Source organism: Littorina saxatilis, linkage group LG11, assembly GCF_037325665.1.
Source record: "Littorina saxatilis isolate snail1 linkage group LG11, US_GU_Lsax_2.0, whole genome shotgun sequence".
In the NCBI taxonomy this organism is placed as follows: Eukaryota; Metazoa; Mollusca; class Gastropoda; order Littorinimorpha; family Littorinidae; genus Littorina; species Littorina saxatilis.
This window is the reverse complement of record NC_090255.1, coordinates 2,215,309-2,236,286: the sequence shown is the minus strand read 5'-3', so window position 1 is coordinate 2,236,286 and position 20,978 is coordinate 2,215,309. Positions and strand designations below refer to the sequence as shown.

The window sequence follows — 20,978 nt, the reverse complement described above, 5'->3', positions numbered from 1 at the left end:
GTTTGGATCTAAAACATCAGGTTCTTCTCCTAAACTTTTGTAGAAATCTCTAACTTTACCTTCCAGAAGTTCATGTCGTGCCACCTCATAATGCAGTGAATGATGGTAGGGAACCAAAGGGATTGCTTCGCTCATGTCGTCCGCTGGCTCAAATAAATCTTCAAATCCACCTTCTGCCATTTGTAACTTATTTTTTATTTTGAAAATAAAAAAGATGGCACAATCGTTCGGTTCTGTTCTTGATCCTTACAGAAGGCTGAAAGAACCTCTCGGGGTAAAAGGAATAAGGCAAACAGTTATAGTTACAAATAATCCTTCTACTATTGATCAGAATGAAATACTTACTGTTAGGTTTCCTAATCTAGGTAAGAACGATGTTATTGTACCAGGCACTGTAAGACTATCATTCAAATTAGAATTAGAATCTGGCTCAGATAAAATAGGACTTTGGCTTATAATGTAGGAGAGAGCAATTGTGAGGAAGATTACTGTCAAACTGGAGGGCGGGAAGTGATGTCATTGAATAATGCAGATGTATTTTTAGTTTATGGCAGATAATTGGTTGACTGACAATGAAAGAAAAACAGAGTGTTTCAAGGGATTCAGTCAGACAATGGGATAAAAGTTAGAATAGGAGCAGGAGATAAAGCTGACAACAAAAAAGATAACGCTGTCAATGTTGCTTTTGGAACAAATTTTGTATTCCACTTGACTTTGAACTCATAAATTCACATCCTCCCTTCTATCAAGGAGCATTGCGTGACAGGCTGTCATACGACCTGACTTTCAATAGTTATGATCGTGTTATGCTTTCACAAGACCCGGAAGCAAAGTATAAGGTGTCTGGAATTTCTTTAGAGTTTGATGTTGTAAACCATCCTGAACTGGCTAGACTTATAGAAAATCAGTACAGTTCTAAGCTGCCTATCTATTATGAAAGAGTGTTGAATCACAGTACACTTTCAAAAAGCCAGGCTGATCCAATCTGGAACATTAACTTGAATACACCAGCTAGGTCAATGAAGGGAATACTTATGTTGTTTGAGGAACCAAAAGATTCATATGAAAGGCAAATAGAAAAGTTTTACAATCCACTAATCAATAGAGTATATTGCACAATTGAAGGGCAGCCAAACCAAATATTTGCATCTGGCATGCTGCCATACCAACACTATGATGAAGCAAGAAAGTACTTTACTGGAGGAAGATTGAAAGACCCAACATCTGATCTTGTGGCTAAAGATCTACATTTACACGGTGTTGGCGTAGAAGATTTCTTGACAAATAAATATGCGTTATGGCTGGATCTCAGAACAACTGACGACAACAAACTGCATGGAAGTGGAAGGCGATTGAAAACGGATCAGAAGGAATCACAATACAAATTGAAAAGGAAGTAGGGAGTAGTAGTAAATCAGTTAAGATCTACGTGTTTGTTGTGTCAGATGCGCAGTTAAACATCTCTGAAAGCAGATTACAGGATATTGTTTATTGAACGTGTTAAAATGAAGTATCTAGATTTTCTTCCAAAAGATCCACACTGTTCTTTGATTTGTGGGGCAACAGGTTGCGGCAAAACAAGATATGTTTTGGATTTATTACAGACTGTTTACATAAATCACTTTGAACACATAGTCATATTCTGTCCAACCATAAAGCATAACAGAACATACAAGGAGAGAAAATTCATATGGTCTGATCAAAATATATTTATTGTAAATCCTTCTGATCGTCTAAATGTTTGCTTGGAGCATTATTTCGATCTTTTTCAGAACACGCCAACACTGTTTATTATTGATGACTGTGCAGCAGAACGTGACATTGTTAGAAAGAAAAGTGCACTAGCAAAGCTTGCATTCAGTGGACGACATGCATTAATATCAGTTTGGATATTAACACAAAAATACAATGCAGTTCTGAAAGACTTTAGAGAGCAACTCAAAACAATAACATTGTTCTATTCAAAGGACCGTGACAGTTTTGAAGAGTGTCTTCGAGAAAATGATGTCATTGAAAACAAACAGGAGAGAGAAAGAATAAAGAATAATCTGAAATCTTCTAAGCACTCGAAACTGGTTTTAAAAACTGATCAACCAGTTCAGTATGTATGTTTGTAGAAATCCTTGCTAAGTTCTTGTCAAGTTCTTGTCAAGTTCTTACCAAGTTCTTACTCAAGTTCTTACTCAAGTTCTTACCAAGTTCTTACTCAAGTTCTTGTCAAGTTCTTACACAAGTTCTTGTCAAGTTCTTACTCAAGTTCTTGTTAAGTTCTTGTCAAGTTCTTACTCAAGTTCTTGTTAAGTTCCTACCTAAGTTCTTACTCAAGTTCCTACCTAAGTTCTTGTTAAGTTCCTACCTAAGTTCTTACTCAAGTTTAATTTCTAGATTTTAATTTTATTCTGCATCAAAATAAAATGAACTGTGATGAATTGCTGATGCAGACTGCTACAGATATTGAAATCTGTGACAGTAGGACTATACCTGATAAAAAAGAAAGATTGTATTCACTTGCTGTTTGTGGAAAAACAAAACACTACCTTGGGCAGCAGTTAACTGTGGAAGAAGTACAACATCTTTCCTCGGAAGATATAGAAAAGTATCATGGACGGTATGAATCAGTGCTTGGTTCTAAGATGGTTAGAAGTATTGGACAGACTGTTATAGGTTTGTACACAAAGATTTTTGGACATTTTACACCTCTCGACTCGGAGGAAGACTTAACACATGATCTAACTCATGACCCTGTTGTTTCCAAGTCCCTCGAATCTCTTGCCTGTGGCCTGTATTATCGATTTGGTTCTTTATTAGTACCATTTGTTGCTGGATTAATTACTTTCAAACACATTAATTTTCAGAATAAAAAAGATGACAGATCAGTTGAAGCAGACAGTGGAGCAGACGAAAATACCAGAAGTGAACACAGTGACAAAGAAACCTGGTAGAGTAGAAGCAGGAAAAAAACTAGCCGAATGGAACAGACAAAAAAAGTTAAATCAAAAGGCAAAGCAGAACATTATGTCTGAAGTTGAGCAGACACCAAACATTCCTGAAGTGACTAAGGTCACACAAACTGATCAAGAATTAAAATCTTCATTTCTATCATACAGAAAAGTAGCTGTAGCAGCTGTTGTTGGAGGAGGTGGATACTTGCTTTACAAACTTTGGCAAGGCAAATATAAAGTGTCAGAAAGACCAAAATCAGAAACACCAAAATCAGAAACACCAAAACCAACAAACAAAGCAGCACAAACAATAAAAAAGCCCACAGTAGTACCTGCAGTGGATTCATTTCATATGGAATAATTTTAATATTTTAATTTTGATAACATAAAAATGAGTTCTGAAAAGACAATAGTTAATCTAGTTTATCACGCTGCAGTGATTGGAGGCTTGAGTGTAGGTTACACAATGCTGGGTAAAAGTCTCATCAGAATGAAACCAGCCGACTTGGGAAAGTTAGACTTCGAAGACGGTGCTAAACTAATTGGTGTTGTGACAGCTTCCTTTGCAACAAAAGACTTTTTGGTGAAGCAAGGAATTATTCCAGAAAATATAAACATGTAAGACAATAAAATGGCTAGCTTGGTTATGATGGTGGGAGGTGCGATTGTAAATGCGCTTGCATTTTCTGGCAGCAACTATTTGTTTTCTAAACTGCAAAATGGTGAAGAGAGGGAAAGGCACAACAAAGCCATGGAACAACTGGCGAAAGCACAGGATGAATACGAGAAGAAACGAATTGCGCAGTTAGACTTTATGAATGATAAACTCAGGCAGCAAGGACATGCAAACAAAACCTTTGCCAATGTTGATGCAGCCATTCAAGAATACTATCTTGTAACTGGAAAGAAAATGAAGACAAGTGCTCCTCCAAAACTGGGTGACTTTTATCAGCCTTCAGAAGAGCAGAAGGTGGGCGAGATTGTTTTCATTGTTATTGGTATGGCTGTTGTTTACTTTATTGCGCGTGCTGTCAAATCTTAATATTCTGTCATTTAAAAAACCATGAGTGATGCTTTGTTATCTAAAATATATTATTCCCCAAAAGGATACTGGAAAGGAAGAACTGCTATTGACAAGCTCAGTGACGCAGCAGGTGTTTCTCAAGATATAGCAAAGAAATGGTTGTCAAAGCAGGCAGTTTGGCAGATCTATTTACCTGCACCAAGAAAAATTACACGACCACACTTTGTTAACATTAAACCGAATGACACTCATCAAATAGACCTGCTGTATTTACCGCATGACACAGTCAGAAGGAAGAAATATAAGTATGCACTGACTGTAGTTGATGTTGCAACAAGATACAAAGATGCTGAACCGTTGACAGAGAAAAGTGCTATAGCTACAGCTGTTGCCCTGCAAGAAATTTACAGACGTGGACCACTAAAGTATCCCAGAATGATTCAGTGCGATGATGGTAAGGAGTTTAAAGGAGCTGTCAACCAGCTTCTGTTAAAACATCATGTTACAGTGAAGAGAGGTATTCCAGGAAACCACAGGTCACAGGCTATTGTTGAGAGCTTTAACAAACAGTTGGCAGAAAAACTGTTTTCATATCAGTACCATCAGGAATTTTTGGACACAGAAAGTAAATTGCGTAACACTGAATGGGTCAAAAGATTACCATCAGTACTTAGAGCAATGAATCTGGAGGTATTTAAAGCTACAGGGTTAAGACCAGTTGATGCAATCAAACAGAAAACAATACCTGTTGCTCCAAAGTCAACAACACCAGTGGCATTACTACCTTTCAATCAGAAAGTCAGATATTTATATGCACCCGGTGAAGCTGAGGGTGACAGCAGGAAGCGTGCAACGGATCCAATCTGGAGTATTAACATTCATGAAATCAAGAGAGTAGTAGAGACAAAACCACCTATATATTACTTGAGAGAACCAGCACCGCAAAGAGCCTTTGTAAAAGAGGAATTACAATTAGTTCCACGTGGTACAAATGTTAAATGATTTTTTATTTCAGATTTTATAGTGTTAACAAAAATGGAAGCTCTGAGAAAGAATTCTAAGCAACTTCATTTTTTTAATTTATATTTTTATTTTGAGTTATAAAATCAAACTCACAGCGATGGAAGACTCTGTATTAGAATCTTTATCGACAGTATTTGACACCGTTGAATTACAAGTAACGGATCCTCAAAATGTGCAGTCCAGTGTGCAAGACGCCATTGAACAAATTCCAAACAATTTGTTGATTGAACCTCCAGTAAAAGTGCAGATAGTCAGTTTAATAAAATACAAAACAATCAGTGATGAGGTGCTAGAAGTTCATGTTTCAACCAGACAACTAGCACTTAATTCTATGGCAGAATTGAATGGAAACTGGGCAGATGAAATGATGAAACGGTTTGAGCAAGCTGCAGAGGATGCAAAGATGAAAGGATCCGGATGGTCAGAAGGTGAAATTCTAAAAATAGAATTGAAGCTAAGTAAATTTGCCCCCATCAGAGGTAGAAGTTACATACCTTTACCTCCTGCTCTTGTCAAAAAACGTGCTGTGCTGAACATAAAGAATGATGATGACAAATGTTTTATGTGGTGTGTTCTGGCAAGACTGTACAGTGTAAAGAAAAATGCAGAAAGAGTGTCTAACTATCATGCATACAGAAATAAACTAAACTTTACTGGTATTGAATTTCCTGTCAGCATTACAAGCATTGACAAATTTGAACAGCAAAACAAACCCATCACCGTAAATGTTTACACGTGGGATGAGGAAGATGAACTGAAACCAGTCAGAATATCAAAGAACTCACCAACGATTGGTGATTGTGATACTAACCATGTTGACATGTTACTAATGACTGATGGTGTAAAATATCATTACACTTTGATTCGTACAATGAGTAGACTGATGGCGAGCACAAGCAATCACAATAGTAAACAAGACTTTTGTAGGCGATGTCTCTTGCGTATTCCATCAATTCATGCAGCACTTATACACAAGCAACATTGTAAGAGCGTTGATGATGCGGTTGTGAAGTTAACAACACCGCCGCCAGACAGCAAAGTGTATTTTAAGAATGTATGCAAACTACAGAAAAGTCCTTATGTTGTTTATGCTGACTTTGAATCTATCATTGTGCCATATGAAGGACCTTTACCAAAAGACCTACCTAAAACAGTAACTCTAAGTAATCATCAAGTCTGTTCATATGCATTTATTGTTGTTAGTTCAGATGGTAAACATTCTAAACCGCAATTGTACAGAGGACCTAATGCAGCAAAGAACTTCTTACAGCAAATGAACCAAGTGCGAAATGACTGCTCCAAACAACTGAATCTTTCAGACATTGTTATGAAACCTGAAGACCAAGAACAGTTTAACTCTACCACACAGTGTTGGATATGCAAACAAAGTCTAACACCAAACACAGACAATCCAATAGTAAGAGATCATGATCATGTAAGTGGGCAGTTCCGAGGAGCAGCACACAGCAAATGTAATCTACAATTAAAGTTTGATCCTAAGACTTGGAAGCTTCCAATCTTCTTCCATAACTTGCGCGGTTATGATTCACATCTGATCATGCAGGCAGTAACTGATGAATACAAAGCAAGATGCATTGCGCAGTCTTCAGAAAAGTACATGGCCTTTACTCTGAATAGTTTATACTTCTACGATTCTGCTCAACATCTGATGGGAACACTTGAGTCTTTATCTTCATCACTAACTGCTTTCCCAATCACATGTAAGTACTTTGACAGTGACTTAGTTAGAAAGGGAGTCTATCCATATGAATACATGGATTCGTGGGAGAGGTTTGATGAAGATGAGTTACCACCAAAGGATGCTTACTTCTCACGGCTGAAGGGTAAAGGTATAAGTGACGAAGACTATGAACACGCTAAGACTGCATGGAATAAATTAGGATGTAATACAATGGGTGATTATCATGATCAATATTTGTTGGCTGATGTTTGTTTACTTGCAGATATATTTGAGAATTACAGAAGAACATGTATGAAGCACTACAATCTAGATCCTTCACATTACATATCTGCACCAGGCATGAGCTGGGATGCATTTCTTAGATTTACAGGAGTAAAGATTGACTTGCTATCAGATCTACCTACACTTCAGATGATTGAAAATGGACTACGTGGAGGAATCAGTATGGCTTCACACAATTACTGCAAAGCCAACAACAAATACTTGGACGACTTTGATCCTATGAAACCTTCTAATTACATCATGTATCTAGATGCAAACAATTTGTATGGTTGGGCAATGTGTCAGACGCTTCCACTTCGGAACTTTAAGATCTATTCAGGACCATTTTCACAATGTGTTGTGCTGACAATATTAAAAGCAGGCCCAGACAGTCGAAAGGGATGGATACTAGAAGTTGACTTAGACTATCCACTATCACTTCATGATCTACATAATGATTATCCTTTAGCGGCTGAGAGGTTAAAAGTAAACCCAAGAGAACCTCCAAAGCTGGTGCCCAATCTGTTTCACAAAAAGAAGTATGTGTGTCACTACAGACTGTTACAGTTTTACATTAGACATGGATTAATTTTGAAGGCTGTTCATCGTATAATTTTATTTGATCAAGAACAGTTTATGAAACCTTACATCATGAAAAACACAGAACTGAGAACCAAAGCCGCTGATGCATCAGAGAAAGACTTTTTTAAACTGATGAACAACAGTTGCTTTGGTAAGACAATGGAAAACCCACACAAGAGAAAGGATGTTAGACTTGTTACAAGAGAAAATGAGGCCATCAAGCTGACATCCAAACCACAGTATCAAGACTTTAAATACTTTCATGAACAGCTGTATGGTATCTTAATGAAAAAACTTGTAGTCAAGCTTGACAAACCAGTATTCATAGGCTTTACTGTGCTAGAGTTGTCAAAACTGTTGATGCTTGAGTTTTTGTATGATTATTTGAAACCAAGATATCCCAAATCGAGAGTACTTTACACAGACACAGATTCATTCTTACTTGACATTCCAGCGGATGACATTTACAAAGATCTAGAAGCTGAAAGTCCTGCAGTAAAAGGAAAAGATTCTTTTTATGACACTTGCGACTACCCTAAAGAATCACCATTGCACTCAAATGTTAACAAGAAGGTTATTGGAAAGATGAAAGATGAAATGAATGGGAAGATAATTAAGGAGTATGTTGGATTGCGTGCAAAGATGTACAGTGTTGCAAGTGAGAAAGGGGTGGTTAAAAAAGCAAAGGGTGTAAGCAAACAGGTTGTAAAGTCGAGCATATCGCATGATAACTACAAGGAAGCACTGTTTCAGAAGCGAGTGTTTTACCATGACAACCCTAAGATCAGTTCCGCGCTTCATCAGATCAACACAACTATTGTAAACAAGAAATCTTTAGATGCTAATGACACAAAGCGCGTTTATTCATCACCAGAATATTCTTATGCAATTGGGCACTGGAGAATAACGCGACTCCAAATAGTCTGAGTGTGTAATAAGAATTTTTGTCAATCGGGAAAACCCGCTATGACAGCTTTGTTTTGACTGCAGCGGGGGAGAGGAAGTTGCTTGCGTTTGGGAAGTGTTTGTGAAAGGGGAGTACTAGGCTTTGTTGAGTTTCAAAGCAGCCACCAAGTACACTTATCAAAAGCTTGAATAAAATAAACAAGTCAATTGAATAAGTTAACACTCGGCGGCCGCCCGAAGGCAGCCTTTGAAGCGAAGTGAAGCGTAGTGAAGCGTAGTGAAGCAAAGCGTTGAAACAGAGTGAAGCAAAAACAATAACACAGCTGAAGCAGGGTGTTGAAGCAGGATGATTAAGAAGACAGCCAAAGCAGGGCAGGCGCAGCAAACCGTACATGCATGATCGTTACTATATTTAGAATCACGTCATTACTATTTTTGAAACCGTACATGCATGATCGTTACTATATTTAGAATCACGTCATTACTATTTTTGAAACCGTACATGCATGATCGTTACTATATTTAGAATCACGTCATTACTATTTTTGAAACCGTACATGCATGATCGTTACTATATTTAGAATCACGTCATTACTATTTTTGAAACCGTACATGCATGATCGTTACTATATTTAAACACTTGTCTAACAGTGCAGGCGCAGTGTGATACTTCTGTTGTTGCGCACAAACAAGCACTGTAAGTCTAAGACTGGGACTGTTGGAGCTCTGATGTGACAGGAATATGCGGCGTTTCTGACCAGTACTCTCTGTACTCTTCGATCTGGAGCATCTCTTCGATTTGTTTAAGTTTGCCCATGATAAAACTGATTGGCAAACCAACAGTGGTAAATCGCGGAAATGCATAAAGCGATCTAGCAACGGCGCGTAGTCTACGCGCATGAACATCGGAATAGCCAGTTTTTGCTTTCAACCAGTCAGCCCACGTTTCTTTCATTCTCCCTTCTTTTCTTTGCTTCTCCTGCCATTGTTTGCACATAATCAAAAACTGTCCAAACTGAATGTAAATTAAGATTTGTTGTGCGTCCTGTCTTTTGAGATTTCTTATCCCTTTTTGCAGTCTTTCCACAATATCTTTTTCATTTTCTGCTTGAGCAAAATAAGCATTTGTGAAAGCTTCTGTGGATATAGCATGGCTAACATCTGCTTGGTTTGAAACGAGATAGTGATGTAAATCACTTGGCGTTGTTGGTTCTACTCTCTTTTTCTTTCCGTCTTTTTCTTTGAACAAATCTTCTATCTTCCTTTTTGGTTTTTTGGGCAGTCTCATTAATCCTTCTGTTTTAGCCTTAACTGCTATTAAGGCCATCTGCTCAAAATATTTTCTATTCTCTTCTAGTACATGCTGTTCTTCTTCTGTCCAAAATTCTGATGGTGTTGGCGCTGGTAGTGGGACATTACAAGCTTGTTCCATGTCAGGTAGAATTAAAGTTGTTGGCCGCCTAGAATAATCTAACAATTCTTGATGTCCTGAGCTAACCCTATAGATTCTTGAGACAGGCAAAACACTTTTCTCACAGAAAACACGTCTTCACACCACCACAGCACCAGGAAAAATGACAAACACACGCTGGCTCTTTGGAGAGCGTCTAAAAATAAAGTGGCTTAACCAGGTTGCAGGCCTGGCAAACACACGCTGGCTGTTTGGAGAGCGTCTAAAAATAAAGTGGCTTAACCAGGTTCTGGGTTACTGATTCCGACAGACCCGGAATTGGTTCAAAACAACCTTACTTTACTGTATTTTTTTTTTGTATGGATTTATGCAGTATTTTTCTGATTTTGTCGCATGTTTCATTTTAGTAAAAGTTTAGTCCAGAAGCCTATTTTGCGTTAATATTTAGGGTCTGTCGGAATCGGTGAGCCAGAACGTACATTCCCCCTTTCTCTGTTCGGACCCGGCGAAGCCGGCGTACGGTGCGCCACTCAAGCCGGGTATTCGGCTCTACTTGCTACCCGACGAAGCGGGTATTCATCTAGTTACGTCAATATGCTAGGAATCATAAGACGTCATGACGTATCATGCTTGCTTAAGTAATTCTATGTTTGAAAGTCTGACTTCTGTTGGGGATTTGCGTGATGAAGACTGCGGTAAATCTGTAGATGATAAGAGAACAAGGATTGTCTCAGAAGAAACGACTAAATGTTTCAGACCGGTAACTTCATTTCAACATTGCACTATACAATGGACGTGCTATGTGACAGGAGAGTTTGCTGATTTTGTGCTATACATAGGAAAGATCGTCTGCTAGAATCAGAGATAGGTCGCTTCAGATTGCAGCTTCTCGAAGTTTACAAGGTTTGTTGCCTGTTAAAGAACTGGATTTTACACGTAATGTATGTCATGTTCAGTAAGCAACAAAGAACACACACACATACAAAGCAAATGGCATCGTCTGTCGACTAGTCACAGAAACAAACCTGGTGAGGTACACGTGTACTTTATACACGTGGAAGAAACCGGATCCATGCGTCTTTGTTATTGCCGATATTGCAAAAAATGACCAACTTCCGCAGCGTTATCCTTTGATGATCGAAAAAAGGATGTGTGAGACCATCCAATCACAGCCCCCGAATTCCCCCACGTGTCTATCAGAATAGCTATATTATGTTATATTTGGATTATAAACAAGCCCTGAAAATTAAAAATATGAAAAATATTATTAAAATTAAATTTCCGAAATTGATTTAAAAACAATTTCATCTTATTCCTTGTCGGTTCCTGATTCCAGAAACATATAGATATGATATGTTTGGATTAAAAACAAGCTCAGAGAGTTAAAAAGAATAGAGATTGAGAAAAGCGTGCTATCCTTCTCAGCGCAACCACTACCGCGCTATTCTGGATTGTCAATTTCACTACCTTTGCCACGAGTGGTGGACTGACGATGCTACGAGTATACTGTCTTGCTGAAAAAATGCAGTGCGTTCAGTTTCATTCTGTGAGTTCGACAGCTTGACTAAATGGGGCGGGGATATAGCTCAGTTGGTAGCGCGCTGGATTTGTATTCAGTTGGCCGCTGTCAGCGTGAGTTCGATCCCAGGTTTCGGCGGAAATTTATTTCAGAGTCAAATTTGTGTGCATACTCTCTTCGGTGTCCGAACTCCCCCCCCCCCCCCCCCCCGTGTACACTACATTGGGTGTGCACGTTAAAGATCCCACGATTGACAAAAGGGTCTTTCCTGGCAAAAATTGCTTAGGCACAGTTAATAATTGTCTACCTATACCCGTGTGACTTGGAATAATAGGCCGTGAAAGGTAAATATGCGCCGAAATGGCTGCAATTACTGGCCGTATAAAATTTCATCTCACACGGCATCACTGCAGAGCGCCTAGAACTGTACCCACGGAATATGCGCGATATAAGCCTCATTGATTGATTGATTGTATTATCGCCTTACGCGACTTGTTTTTAAATCACTTACCGACTGGATCTCCCTTTAGTCTCACTTTCACGTCCACCAAGACTGTCTCAAACTCGTCGTAGATTTCACATCTGTACACTCCCCTGATGTCCCGCATCTGTTGGTCCGTCAGGTCGCTGGTGTTGATGTAGGCCAGGTTGGCGTTGACGTCGTAGATGACGTGGGGCGGAGCGCTCACTCTCTCGTAGGTTATGTCGTTGAATTGCCACTTGTAGGCCACAGGGTAGAGTTTGTCAGCCGTGGCCACCACGGTCAGGTTGACGATGTCGCCTTTTTCTATCGTCTGCACTGCTGGGGGCTTGGTGGTGATTACTATGGGCACTGGAACAAACAAGCTGATTTATATTATGACTTTTTATGGCTTTTTTTATGGTGCATAATTTTGTTTTAGATGTATGTACACACCACAAGCCTTATTTCGATGCCGCAGTCTGTCGCGTGGTTCCTTTATCTCTGCCTGCCTGTCGGTAGACCCCTCCCCCCTTTTTACATTTAGTCAAGTTTTGACTAAATGTTTTAACATAGAGGGGGAATCGAGACGAGTGTCGTGGTGTGTGTGTGTGTGTGTGTGTGTGTGTGTGTGTGTGTGTGTGTGTGTGTGTGTGTGTGTGTGTGCGCGCGTGTGTGTGTGTGTGTGTGTGTGTGTGTGTGTGTGTGTGTGTGTGTGTGTGTGTTTATGAAATTTGACATGAGAGTTCCTGGGAATGATATCCCCGGATGTTTTTTTCATTTTTTTCGATAAATACCTTTGATGACGTCTTATCCGGCTTTTTGTAAAAGTTGAGGCGGCACTGTCACACCCTAATTTTTCAATCAAATTGTTTGGAATTTTGGCAAAGCAATCTTCGACGAAGGCCGGACTTTGGTATTGCATTTCAGCTTGGTGGCTTAAAAACTAATGAATGAGTTTGGTCATTAAAAATCGGAAACTTGTAATTAAAATTAATTTTTTATTAAACTATCCAAAAACAATGTTATCTTATTCTTCGTCATTTTCTGATTCCAAAAACATAAACATATGTTATATTTGGATTACAAACAAGCTCTGAAAATTAAAAATATGAACATTATGATTAAAATGAATTGTCCGAAATCGATTTAAAAACAATTGTATCTTATTCCTAGTCGGTTCCTGATTCCAAAAACATATAGATATGATATGTTTGGATTAAAAACAAACTCAGTAAGCTAAAAAGAATAGAGATACAGAAAAGCGTGTTATCCTGCTCAGCGCGACCACTACCGCACTATTCTGGCTTGTCGATTTCACTGCCTTTGCCACGAGCGGTGGACTGACGAAACTACGAGTATGCGGTCTTGGGGAAAAAAGCAGTGCGTTCAGTTTCATTCTTTGAGTTCGACATCTTGACTAAATGTTGTTATTTCGCTTTACGCGACTTGTTCTTTCTCCGTCTCTCTCTTCCTCTGTCTCTCTCTCTTTTCATGCCCCCCCCCCCCCCCCCCCTCATCTGTTTTTACTTCGAAAAAGTGTTTGTACTAGCAGTTTTGTAAATATGCATACGTCTGCTGTACTTTGACACAAAGTTCGCACAAAGTTATTTTTTTAACACGACCTCAATCACAAATCTTTGCATTGCAAACAGATCTGACACCCGGCAGGTGAAACAAACAAACTCATGACCGACGGGCTATACAGCCTTGACTACTGATCTCTACAATACGTTCACCTTCGGTGGGAACGCTCAGCCTCTACTATCAAAGCTACTGTGATCAAACCCTCAAATCATGACAGGTACATATACAACAACAAACAACTCAGCCCAATCCAGGGCAATATATAACAAGGCGAAAATACAACATTTAGTCAAGCTGTCAAACTCACAGAATGAAACTGAACGCACTGCATTATTTCACCAAGACTGTATACTCGTAGCATCGTCAGTACACCGCTCGTGGCAATGGCAGTGACATTGACAAGCCAGAATAGCGCGTTAGTGGTTGCGTTGAGCAGGATAGCACGCTTTTCTGTATCTGTATTCTTTGTAACTTTCTGAGCTTGTTTGTAATCCAAGCATATCATATCTATTTTGTTTTTGAAATCAGGAACCGACTAGAAATAAGATGAAGTTAGGGTGTTTTTTTTTTTTAATGTGACAGGGGAGGCTACCGCTCCTTTCACAGCAGACTCTGCACCCGAGTTATTGGCCTTTAAAAGTCAACACCGGTGTATTGTGGAATTCTGTTTGTGATGGGGTCTAGTGGTTTCCGATTGTCTGTATGTTCATGGAAACCTTCGGGTTTGCATAACAGTTTTTAAAGGGCTAAGAAATTAGCCCTAACATTTTCAATCCTGTTTGATTGCACTTCGCCTCCCGAGGTGATCGTAGTGTTTCGGCACTCGGTTACATTAATTTGCCAAGCACATCATGTGGGGCGTTTAATAAATACCACTGATTGTTACAATATTCCTTATAAACTGTTATATATGTGTTTGAGCTACGATGGACATACATTAACATTTTCATGTACAATACCTCTTTTTCTTTTTACTTTTCTTAATTCGTTAATCTTCTTTAAATGTGTATGTGTTGTTGGAATATGTGTTGGGGAGACATATGTATGCGTATAACCATCAAACAAAAGATATAATGGCTAACATTTTCATAAAATATGTTTGTCTGACATAATAACATCACATACACCGGTACACTTCAATAAATCTATATGTAGGCCTACTGTTATCTTATAACATCCTGATCGTATTGAATTTTAGAAAACCCGGCATCGTTTCTTTACATAGGTAAACCACACCTAAAGCCTATTTTACCCCCGATCCATCCACTCGCACCCACAGTCACACGCACATTCATATATATGTGACCCTCCACCATGGAATGAGTCGCATGTCACCTCGCGCGGTTATGCGCTAGGCTTAATATAAGTCTGGGGAGTGTCTTGTAACAGTGTGAGGGTCACCTTAGTAACAGGCTTATAACTCAAGCAGTTTTTGCTCTTTTCTAAAACGGTTTTCACCACTGGATAGAGCATAAAAAACTCTTTAGGAAAATGTAAAAATATGAAAATCATGCAAAGGTGACATTCGACTCATTTCGTGGTGGAGGGTCACATATATATGCATCCCCAGAGACAGATACACGCATTCTCGTCCGTCCGCTCCCTCCCACCCCCCTCATACATAATATTCACAAACGTCACATATCACTTCACCTCATCTCGACGTATACAATACTCACAATCTTCTAATGTACATTTCATTTTCCAATATACTATTTTTCTTCTTCTGCGTTCGTGGGCTGAAACTCCCCCGAACACTCGTGTTTTTGCACGAGTGAAATTTTACGTGTATGACCGTTTTTACCCCGCCATTAAGGCAGCCATACGCCGCTTTCGGAGGAAGCATGCTGGGTATTTTCGTGTTTCTATAACCCACCGAACTCTGACATGGATTACAGGATCTTTTCCGTGCGCACTTGGTCTTGTGCTTGCGTGTACACACGAAGGGGGATAAACCACTAGCAGGTCTGCACATAAGTTGACCTGGGAGATCGGAAAAATCTCCACTCTTAACCAACCAGGCGGCCGTGGCCGGTGTGACGTTTTCATCTTTCGCCGTGTTGATATTTCGCTTCTCGGCCTCGTTGATCTAGTATAAACTCTACACTGAACAAAAAAACACCCTACGATAGTACCTTGTGTACCTTACATTCATGGGGCCAAATTTGTCCAACCAATTTGTTTTATTTAACTTAGAAATTTGATTCATCCTAAAATGTTTCCTTCTTACTCAAGGGACGTAACCACTCAGTACACGTTTTCGAAGAATTCGATTTTGGGGGTGAAATCTATTAAATTTTACCACCAATTTTCTTCACATGCAAGAAACTGACATGCTTTTCGTCCTTAAATAATTTCACTTCTTAATTTTACCAGGAAACAACATTTCAGTCTTGAGTATATGTCGAGGGGGAAATATGTACACAGGCGAAAGATGAAATCGTGACACCGGGATTCGAACCCTCGACCTTCCGATTAAGAGGCCGACATATTACCACCCCGCCTGTCAATATACTATTCAAATCGTATCTATCACCATACTTATATTTACTAATACACATTTTTGCTATCAAAATAATGTGATTAATTACCTGATTATTTTGGCATATATTACTAGGGTGATAACCAAACAAAACCTCGTGTTCTGAAAGGTGCACAATTAATCCTGTATTTCTACAAATATAATGGACAACATTTTCCCAAAAGCTCGTCAACTTCTTACACTGCCAAAAAAAGTGTTCAACATAATCAATGTGTTTACAAAATGTACATAATTTTGTTTCTCTAATTTTCATTTTATTTAATAATATAATTGTGGGATAAATATTATGTAATATTTTCCATTGTAACACTTTTAATCTTTCTTCTTTTTTACATTCGCTTGCTAACAGCCATTTAACTGTGATCTGGTTTAACCTGATATTTATGTAACCAAAATGTAACAGCGCAAGGCTCGCTCGCTTTAGACTGGACTATCAGCATGCGAAACTTTCTCGCGGAGGGGTTAATGATCACAGGGTTCCGCGTGTCAAGTACCTTGTACTCAGGTGTCTCTCTCTCTATCTTTGTTGGATATTGGTCACTCTTCTCTGGAGCTGACTTTTATCTCACAGTCCTTTCGGGCTTCACTCCATCCCAAGGTTTGCATACTTTGGCATGATTGTCTTACGGTCTCCGTGAGGTTTGTCATTCACTGCACTGAGTGGACATCCTTACGCACGGATCGTTTCCAGGGCATCGGCATTTCCTTCCAATAGAAAGGGGGGGGGGGGGGGCAGCTTGTCTTTCCCTCTACTTGGCTCGGGTTAATCCAAGGCTGGGGTCTCTTTCTGGGTTGTTTGGTCCAGGAGATTGGAAGAAGTGCTGGGCACAGATTTCTAGCTCTCTGATGTTGTCTTTCGCAACTTTTGCCTGAGAGACATCTCGGCTGTCAATCAGGATGGTTCTCAGGTCCTTTCGTGCCTTTTTGGCAGTGGGCCAGTTCCTGGCTAGGGTTTAGAGTGAGTTGTTTTCTTTCTCACTGGGCCCTTTCCTGACCTTTTGGCAGCAGGCCAGTTTTTCGGCAAGGTTTTAAGAGTGAGTTTGGTTTTTCATTCCCACCGCCTTGTTGAAACTATCTGCTTTTATGTGATTCGGAGTAAGAATTTGTAATTTAATCGAAAATTTTTAAGTAAATTTTCATTTGATTAATATACTTACCCGAATCACATAGTGTATTCCCTCCCGCCAACCCCGCTTATGGTTATTTAGTTTCTTTAAAGCCGTATGAGGATACCACGTGGTGTAGCAGTGGAAGTGACGTCACATTCCCCTGTACGGGAGGTAACTACCTGGGTATATGGTCATTACCATAGCTATGTTTACCTTTTTTGTGGTTGGGTTGCTGCCCTTTAAAAATTTAGGACGGGTAGCCTTTTCAGACCTTAGCATCTCAGACTGCGTCAATGCTTTTATGTGATTCGGGTAAGTATAGCCTTTGCCATTAAAAACGCGACAAACGATCTACGGCGGTTTTTATGTTACTTGTTATAGCAAGCACCTGTGGTTTAGACATCGTCAAAAACAAAAAAAGTGCACGGAAAACTCATGTCAGAAGATGCAAATAACACGTGGCGTTTAATTCAGTAAAACGTTTCATTCACTCAAAACCCGTGACCTTTATTACTGTCAATACCACTGTCGGTTGCTTCGGCCACAACTTGTGTTGATTTGAAGCTGAGACAAACGCAAAAAAAATTTAAAAAAAGATAAATGAAGAGGGATACTCCCCGCAAAAAAAAAATGGAAAACACGTGCAGTTCTCGACACTAACCCATTCATAACTCCAGCTGTTTCGTTTCAATTTTGTACTCAATGAAACGCCACGTGTTTTATGTGTCTTCTTGCATGAGTTTTCCGTGCAGTTTTTTTGTTTTTGACAAAGTCTAAACCACAGGTGCTTGCTATAACCAGTAACATAAAAACCTCCGTCGATCGTTTGTCGCGTTTTTAATGGCAAAGGCTATATATTAATCAAATGAAAATTTACTAAAAATTTTTCGATTATTGTGTTCGTCTGCTCGCGGGCTGGCTGTGTTTTTGCAAAGTGCAAGCGCTCGCACAGCAGTCTTCATTGCGCCTTACTAAAAAAATCTATAGGGACTGTATCCTATCTTTGCGCACAGCTGGTTAAAAGGAATCATATCTCCGTTAACCCAAATATCTTTCACCGTATCTAAGTGCGCTTCTATCCACTTTTTAAAATATAAGCTTTTATTTTTATAAACCACATTTATATTGTTCCACAAACATTGATCGCCAAAGCGATCTTCTCTTTCAAAAATCAATGCTTTATTATGATTCCATTTTAAAAAAACTTCTTTCCAAAAGTTTGATCGAATGCATTCAATATCTTGTAACAGTTTTAGCGGTGTTGTGGCTTTAAAACAAAGTAAATTTCTTCCCAATACCTGATAAAGACTTAATGGAATCGATGTCCACGGTTCATGTTTTCGTTGTTGAAGTTTTGCTGCCAATGTGATGTAAAAAGAAGTCTGCATATCGTGGACGTTTGTCATACCACCTTCTTCCACCACATTACACAATACATTTCGTTTAACTTTTCCAAAGGCTTTTGTATTTAAATACTTCCTTTTCCAGAGAAACCTGAACAAAATAGTATTCAACTTATCGAGAACTTTAACAGGGGCAGGAAGCGCCTGCATAACGTAAACAAATTGTGAAACTAAGAAGGACTTAATAATACATAATTTGCCGCTTATACTTAAATTTCTTCTTGACCAACACTGTAAATGATTTGTTCAGCTTTTTCAAGTCTTTTGGACCAATTTTCCATAATTTCAGAGGCCGGGATGTCATGATGAAATTATGATTAAAATTAAATTTCCGAAATCGATATAAAAACAAAGATGAAATTGTTTTTAAATTGATTTCGGACATTTTATTGTAATCATAATTTTCATTTGTTTTTGTTTTTGGGAGATTGTTTGTAATCTGAATGCAACATATTTATATTTTTTTGGAAGTAGAAAATGATGAAGAATAAGATGAAATTGTTTTTGGATCGTTTTATAAAAAAAAATATTTTCTATTACAATTTTCAGATTGTTAATGACCAAACACACTAATACATTTCTAAACCTTCAAGGTAAAATGCAATACCAAAGTCCGGCCTTTGTCGGAGGTTGCTTGACTAAAATTTCAATCAATTCGCTTGAACAATGAAGGCGTGACAATGCTGCCTTAACTTTCACAAAAGCCGGATATGACGTCATCAAAGAAATTTATCACAAAAATAACAAAATGTGTCTGGGGATATCATACCCAGGAACTCTCAAAATGTCAATCAATTTCATTATAAAATGAGGGTGTGACAGTGCCACTTCAACTTTCAAAAAGCCGGATATGACGCCATCAAAGACATTTATCAAAAAAATGAAAGAGCGTCTGGGGATATCATTTTTAGAAACTCTCAGATAAAGTTTCATAATGATCGGTCCAGTAGTTTACTCTGAATCGCTCTACACACACACACACACACACACACACACACACACACACACACACACACACACACAAGTACACCCCAAAAAGGGAAATGTATAATAATCATTCATAAATGATTATTCTCAATCGAGAAACAAAATAATGAGGATATGGGTTTGAATAGTTGTCCCCTGACGAGGCTACCTTTCAGTTTCCCCCAAAAAAACTCTATAAAAAAACACACAATTAAAGTTGTCCTAACAGCTTGAAACTGTAAATCTAGCTAGCCGAAAAGTACTATCTTTGGGAGAGGTACTTAGGGATATGGATCTCTGGCCTGCCTATTGCATTTGCCAGGTTTGGCAAACCCTTGATTTTAACCCCGCAAAGTTACTCACGAATGACGTTGAGACAGCCGTCACTAAACTCCTCCCCCACACTGTTGCCGACGTAGCACTGGAAGCAGGCGATGTCCGTGTTCTTCTGGGCCGACTTCACTCGCAGTTCTCGCTTCTCATTGGCAAATGCAAACTTGTTGGGATCTAAAACAACACAACGATAATGAGACATGATGCATTACTTTCACCCTATGAAAGTCTGGATGTAGATTTTCATATTCTGCTGCATTTTTCAAATGTTACTGCAGTCAATCCTGCCGACGACCTCTTGATAACGACAACCTCCCGACCCACAACCCCAAGGATCGTCCACGATTTGTTAATCCAAAATTCTCCTTTCCACTGTTTATAATGACCACTGTTTATAATGACCACTGTTTATAATGACCACTGTTTATAATTCCCACTTTTGGTCAGTCCATTTGGTGGTCGTTATAGACAGGTAAACAACAACCACAGCAACAACTGATGGTTAGATGATGAGCAGCAACAAGGCACTTTGACCTCATGCATTGCCCAGATCCACAGTAGCTTACCGTATGACACGTCCAGACGCTGTCCGTTCTTGAACCACCTGGGGGGATCAGGGGGGACCTCTCCGGCAGCTGACCTTGCCTCACAGTGAAACACAGCGTCTTTGCCTTGAGGGACAGTTGTGGATTGCAGGGGTTTCACCCAGATGGGGGATGCTGGAAATAATAGGACAACCGTCAAAGCATTATGTATCGATTGAACACTGGATTTCTCTTCGCCATGACTTTTTTGTGACATTAGAGTCCGACAAAAAATCATATTTAGGCGGCCAGCCGAGACTACAAAATAGTGCATGTTTGTGTGCGTTCAATCGTAAAAACTAAAAGGAATTCCAACCAATCGACTTGAGAAATGTTCATGCCGATAATACATGATAAAGAAGGATTCTTTGTGCACAAACTGAGGCTACAGTTGGGGATGTAAGTTTACCAAAAATTAGGAACATACATAAGTAAAATACGGTGGATGACGACCATTTCTTCGATTTTTGATCTGGCGCCACCCAGGGCAGATATGTTGGGGTGGAATTTCCGAGACAACGGCATAATGCTCGCGCAATTAGACGACGTGAATATGTTTTGACGTCAATGCATCGTGACATCATCCCTTCTCTGGGGCTTTTCTCTTGCGTGTTTATGTGAACA

General features: G+C 39.2%; 1 protein-coding gene across 2 annotated transcripts in view; it reads right to left on the bottom strand.

Annotated features, from left to right (window-relative positions):
• LOC138979397 (neuroglian-like) overlaps window positions 1–20,978 on the bottom strand; it is a 71,801-nt gene that overhangs the window by 25,322 nt on the left and 25,501 nt on the right. For both annotated transcript variants that reach the window (XM_070352110.1, XM_070352111.1), the window contains exons 9-11: window positions 20,337–20,489; window positions 19,801–19,944; window positions 11,882–12,202 (exon numbers count right to left, since the gene is read on the bottom strand). In XM_070352110.1, coding sequence (XP_070208211.1) covers window positions 11,882–12,202; window positions 19,801–19,944; window positions 20,337–20,489 — 618 coding nt within the window. The remainder of the gene's footprint in view (window positions 1–11,881; window positions 12,203–19,800; window positions 19,945–20,336; window positions 20,490–20,978) is intronic.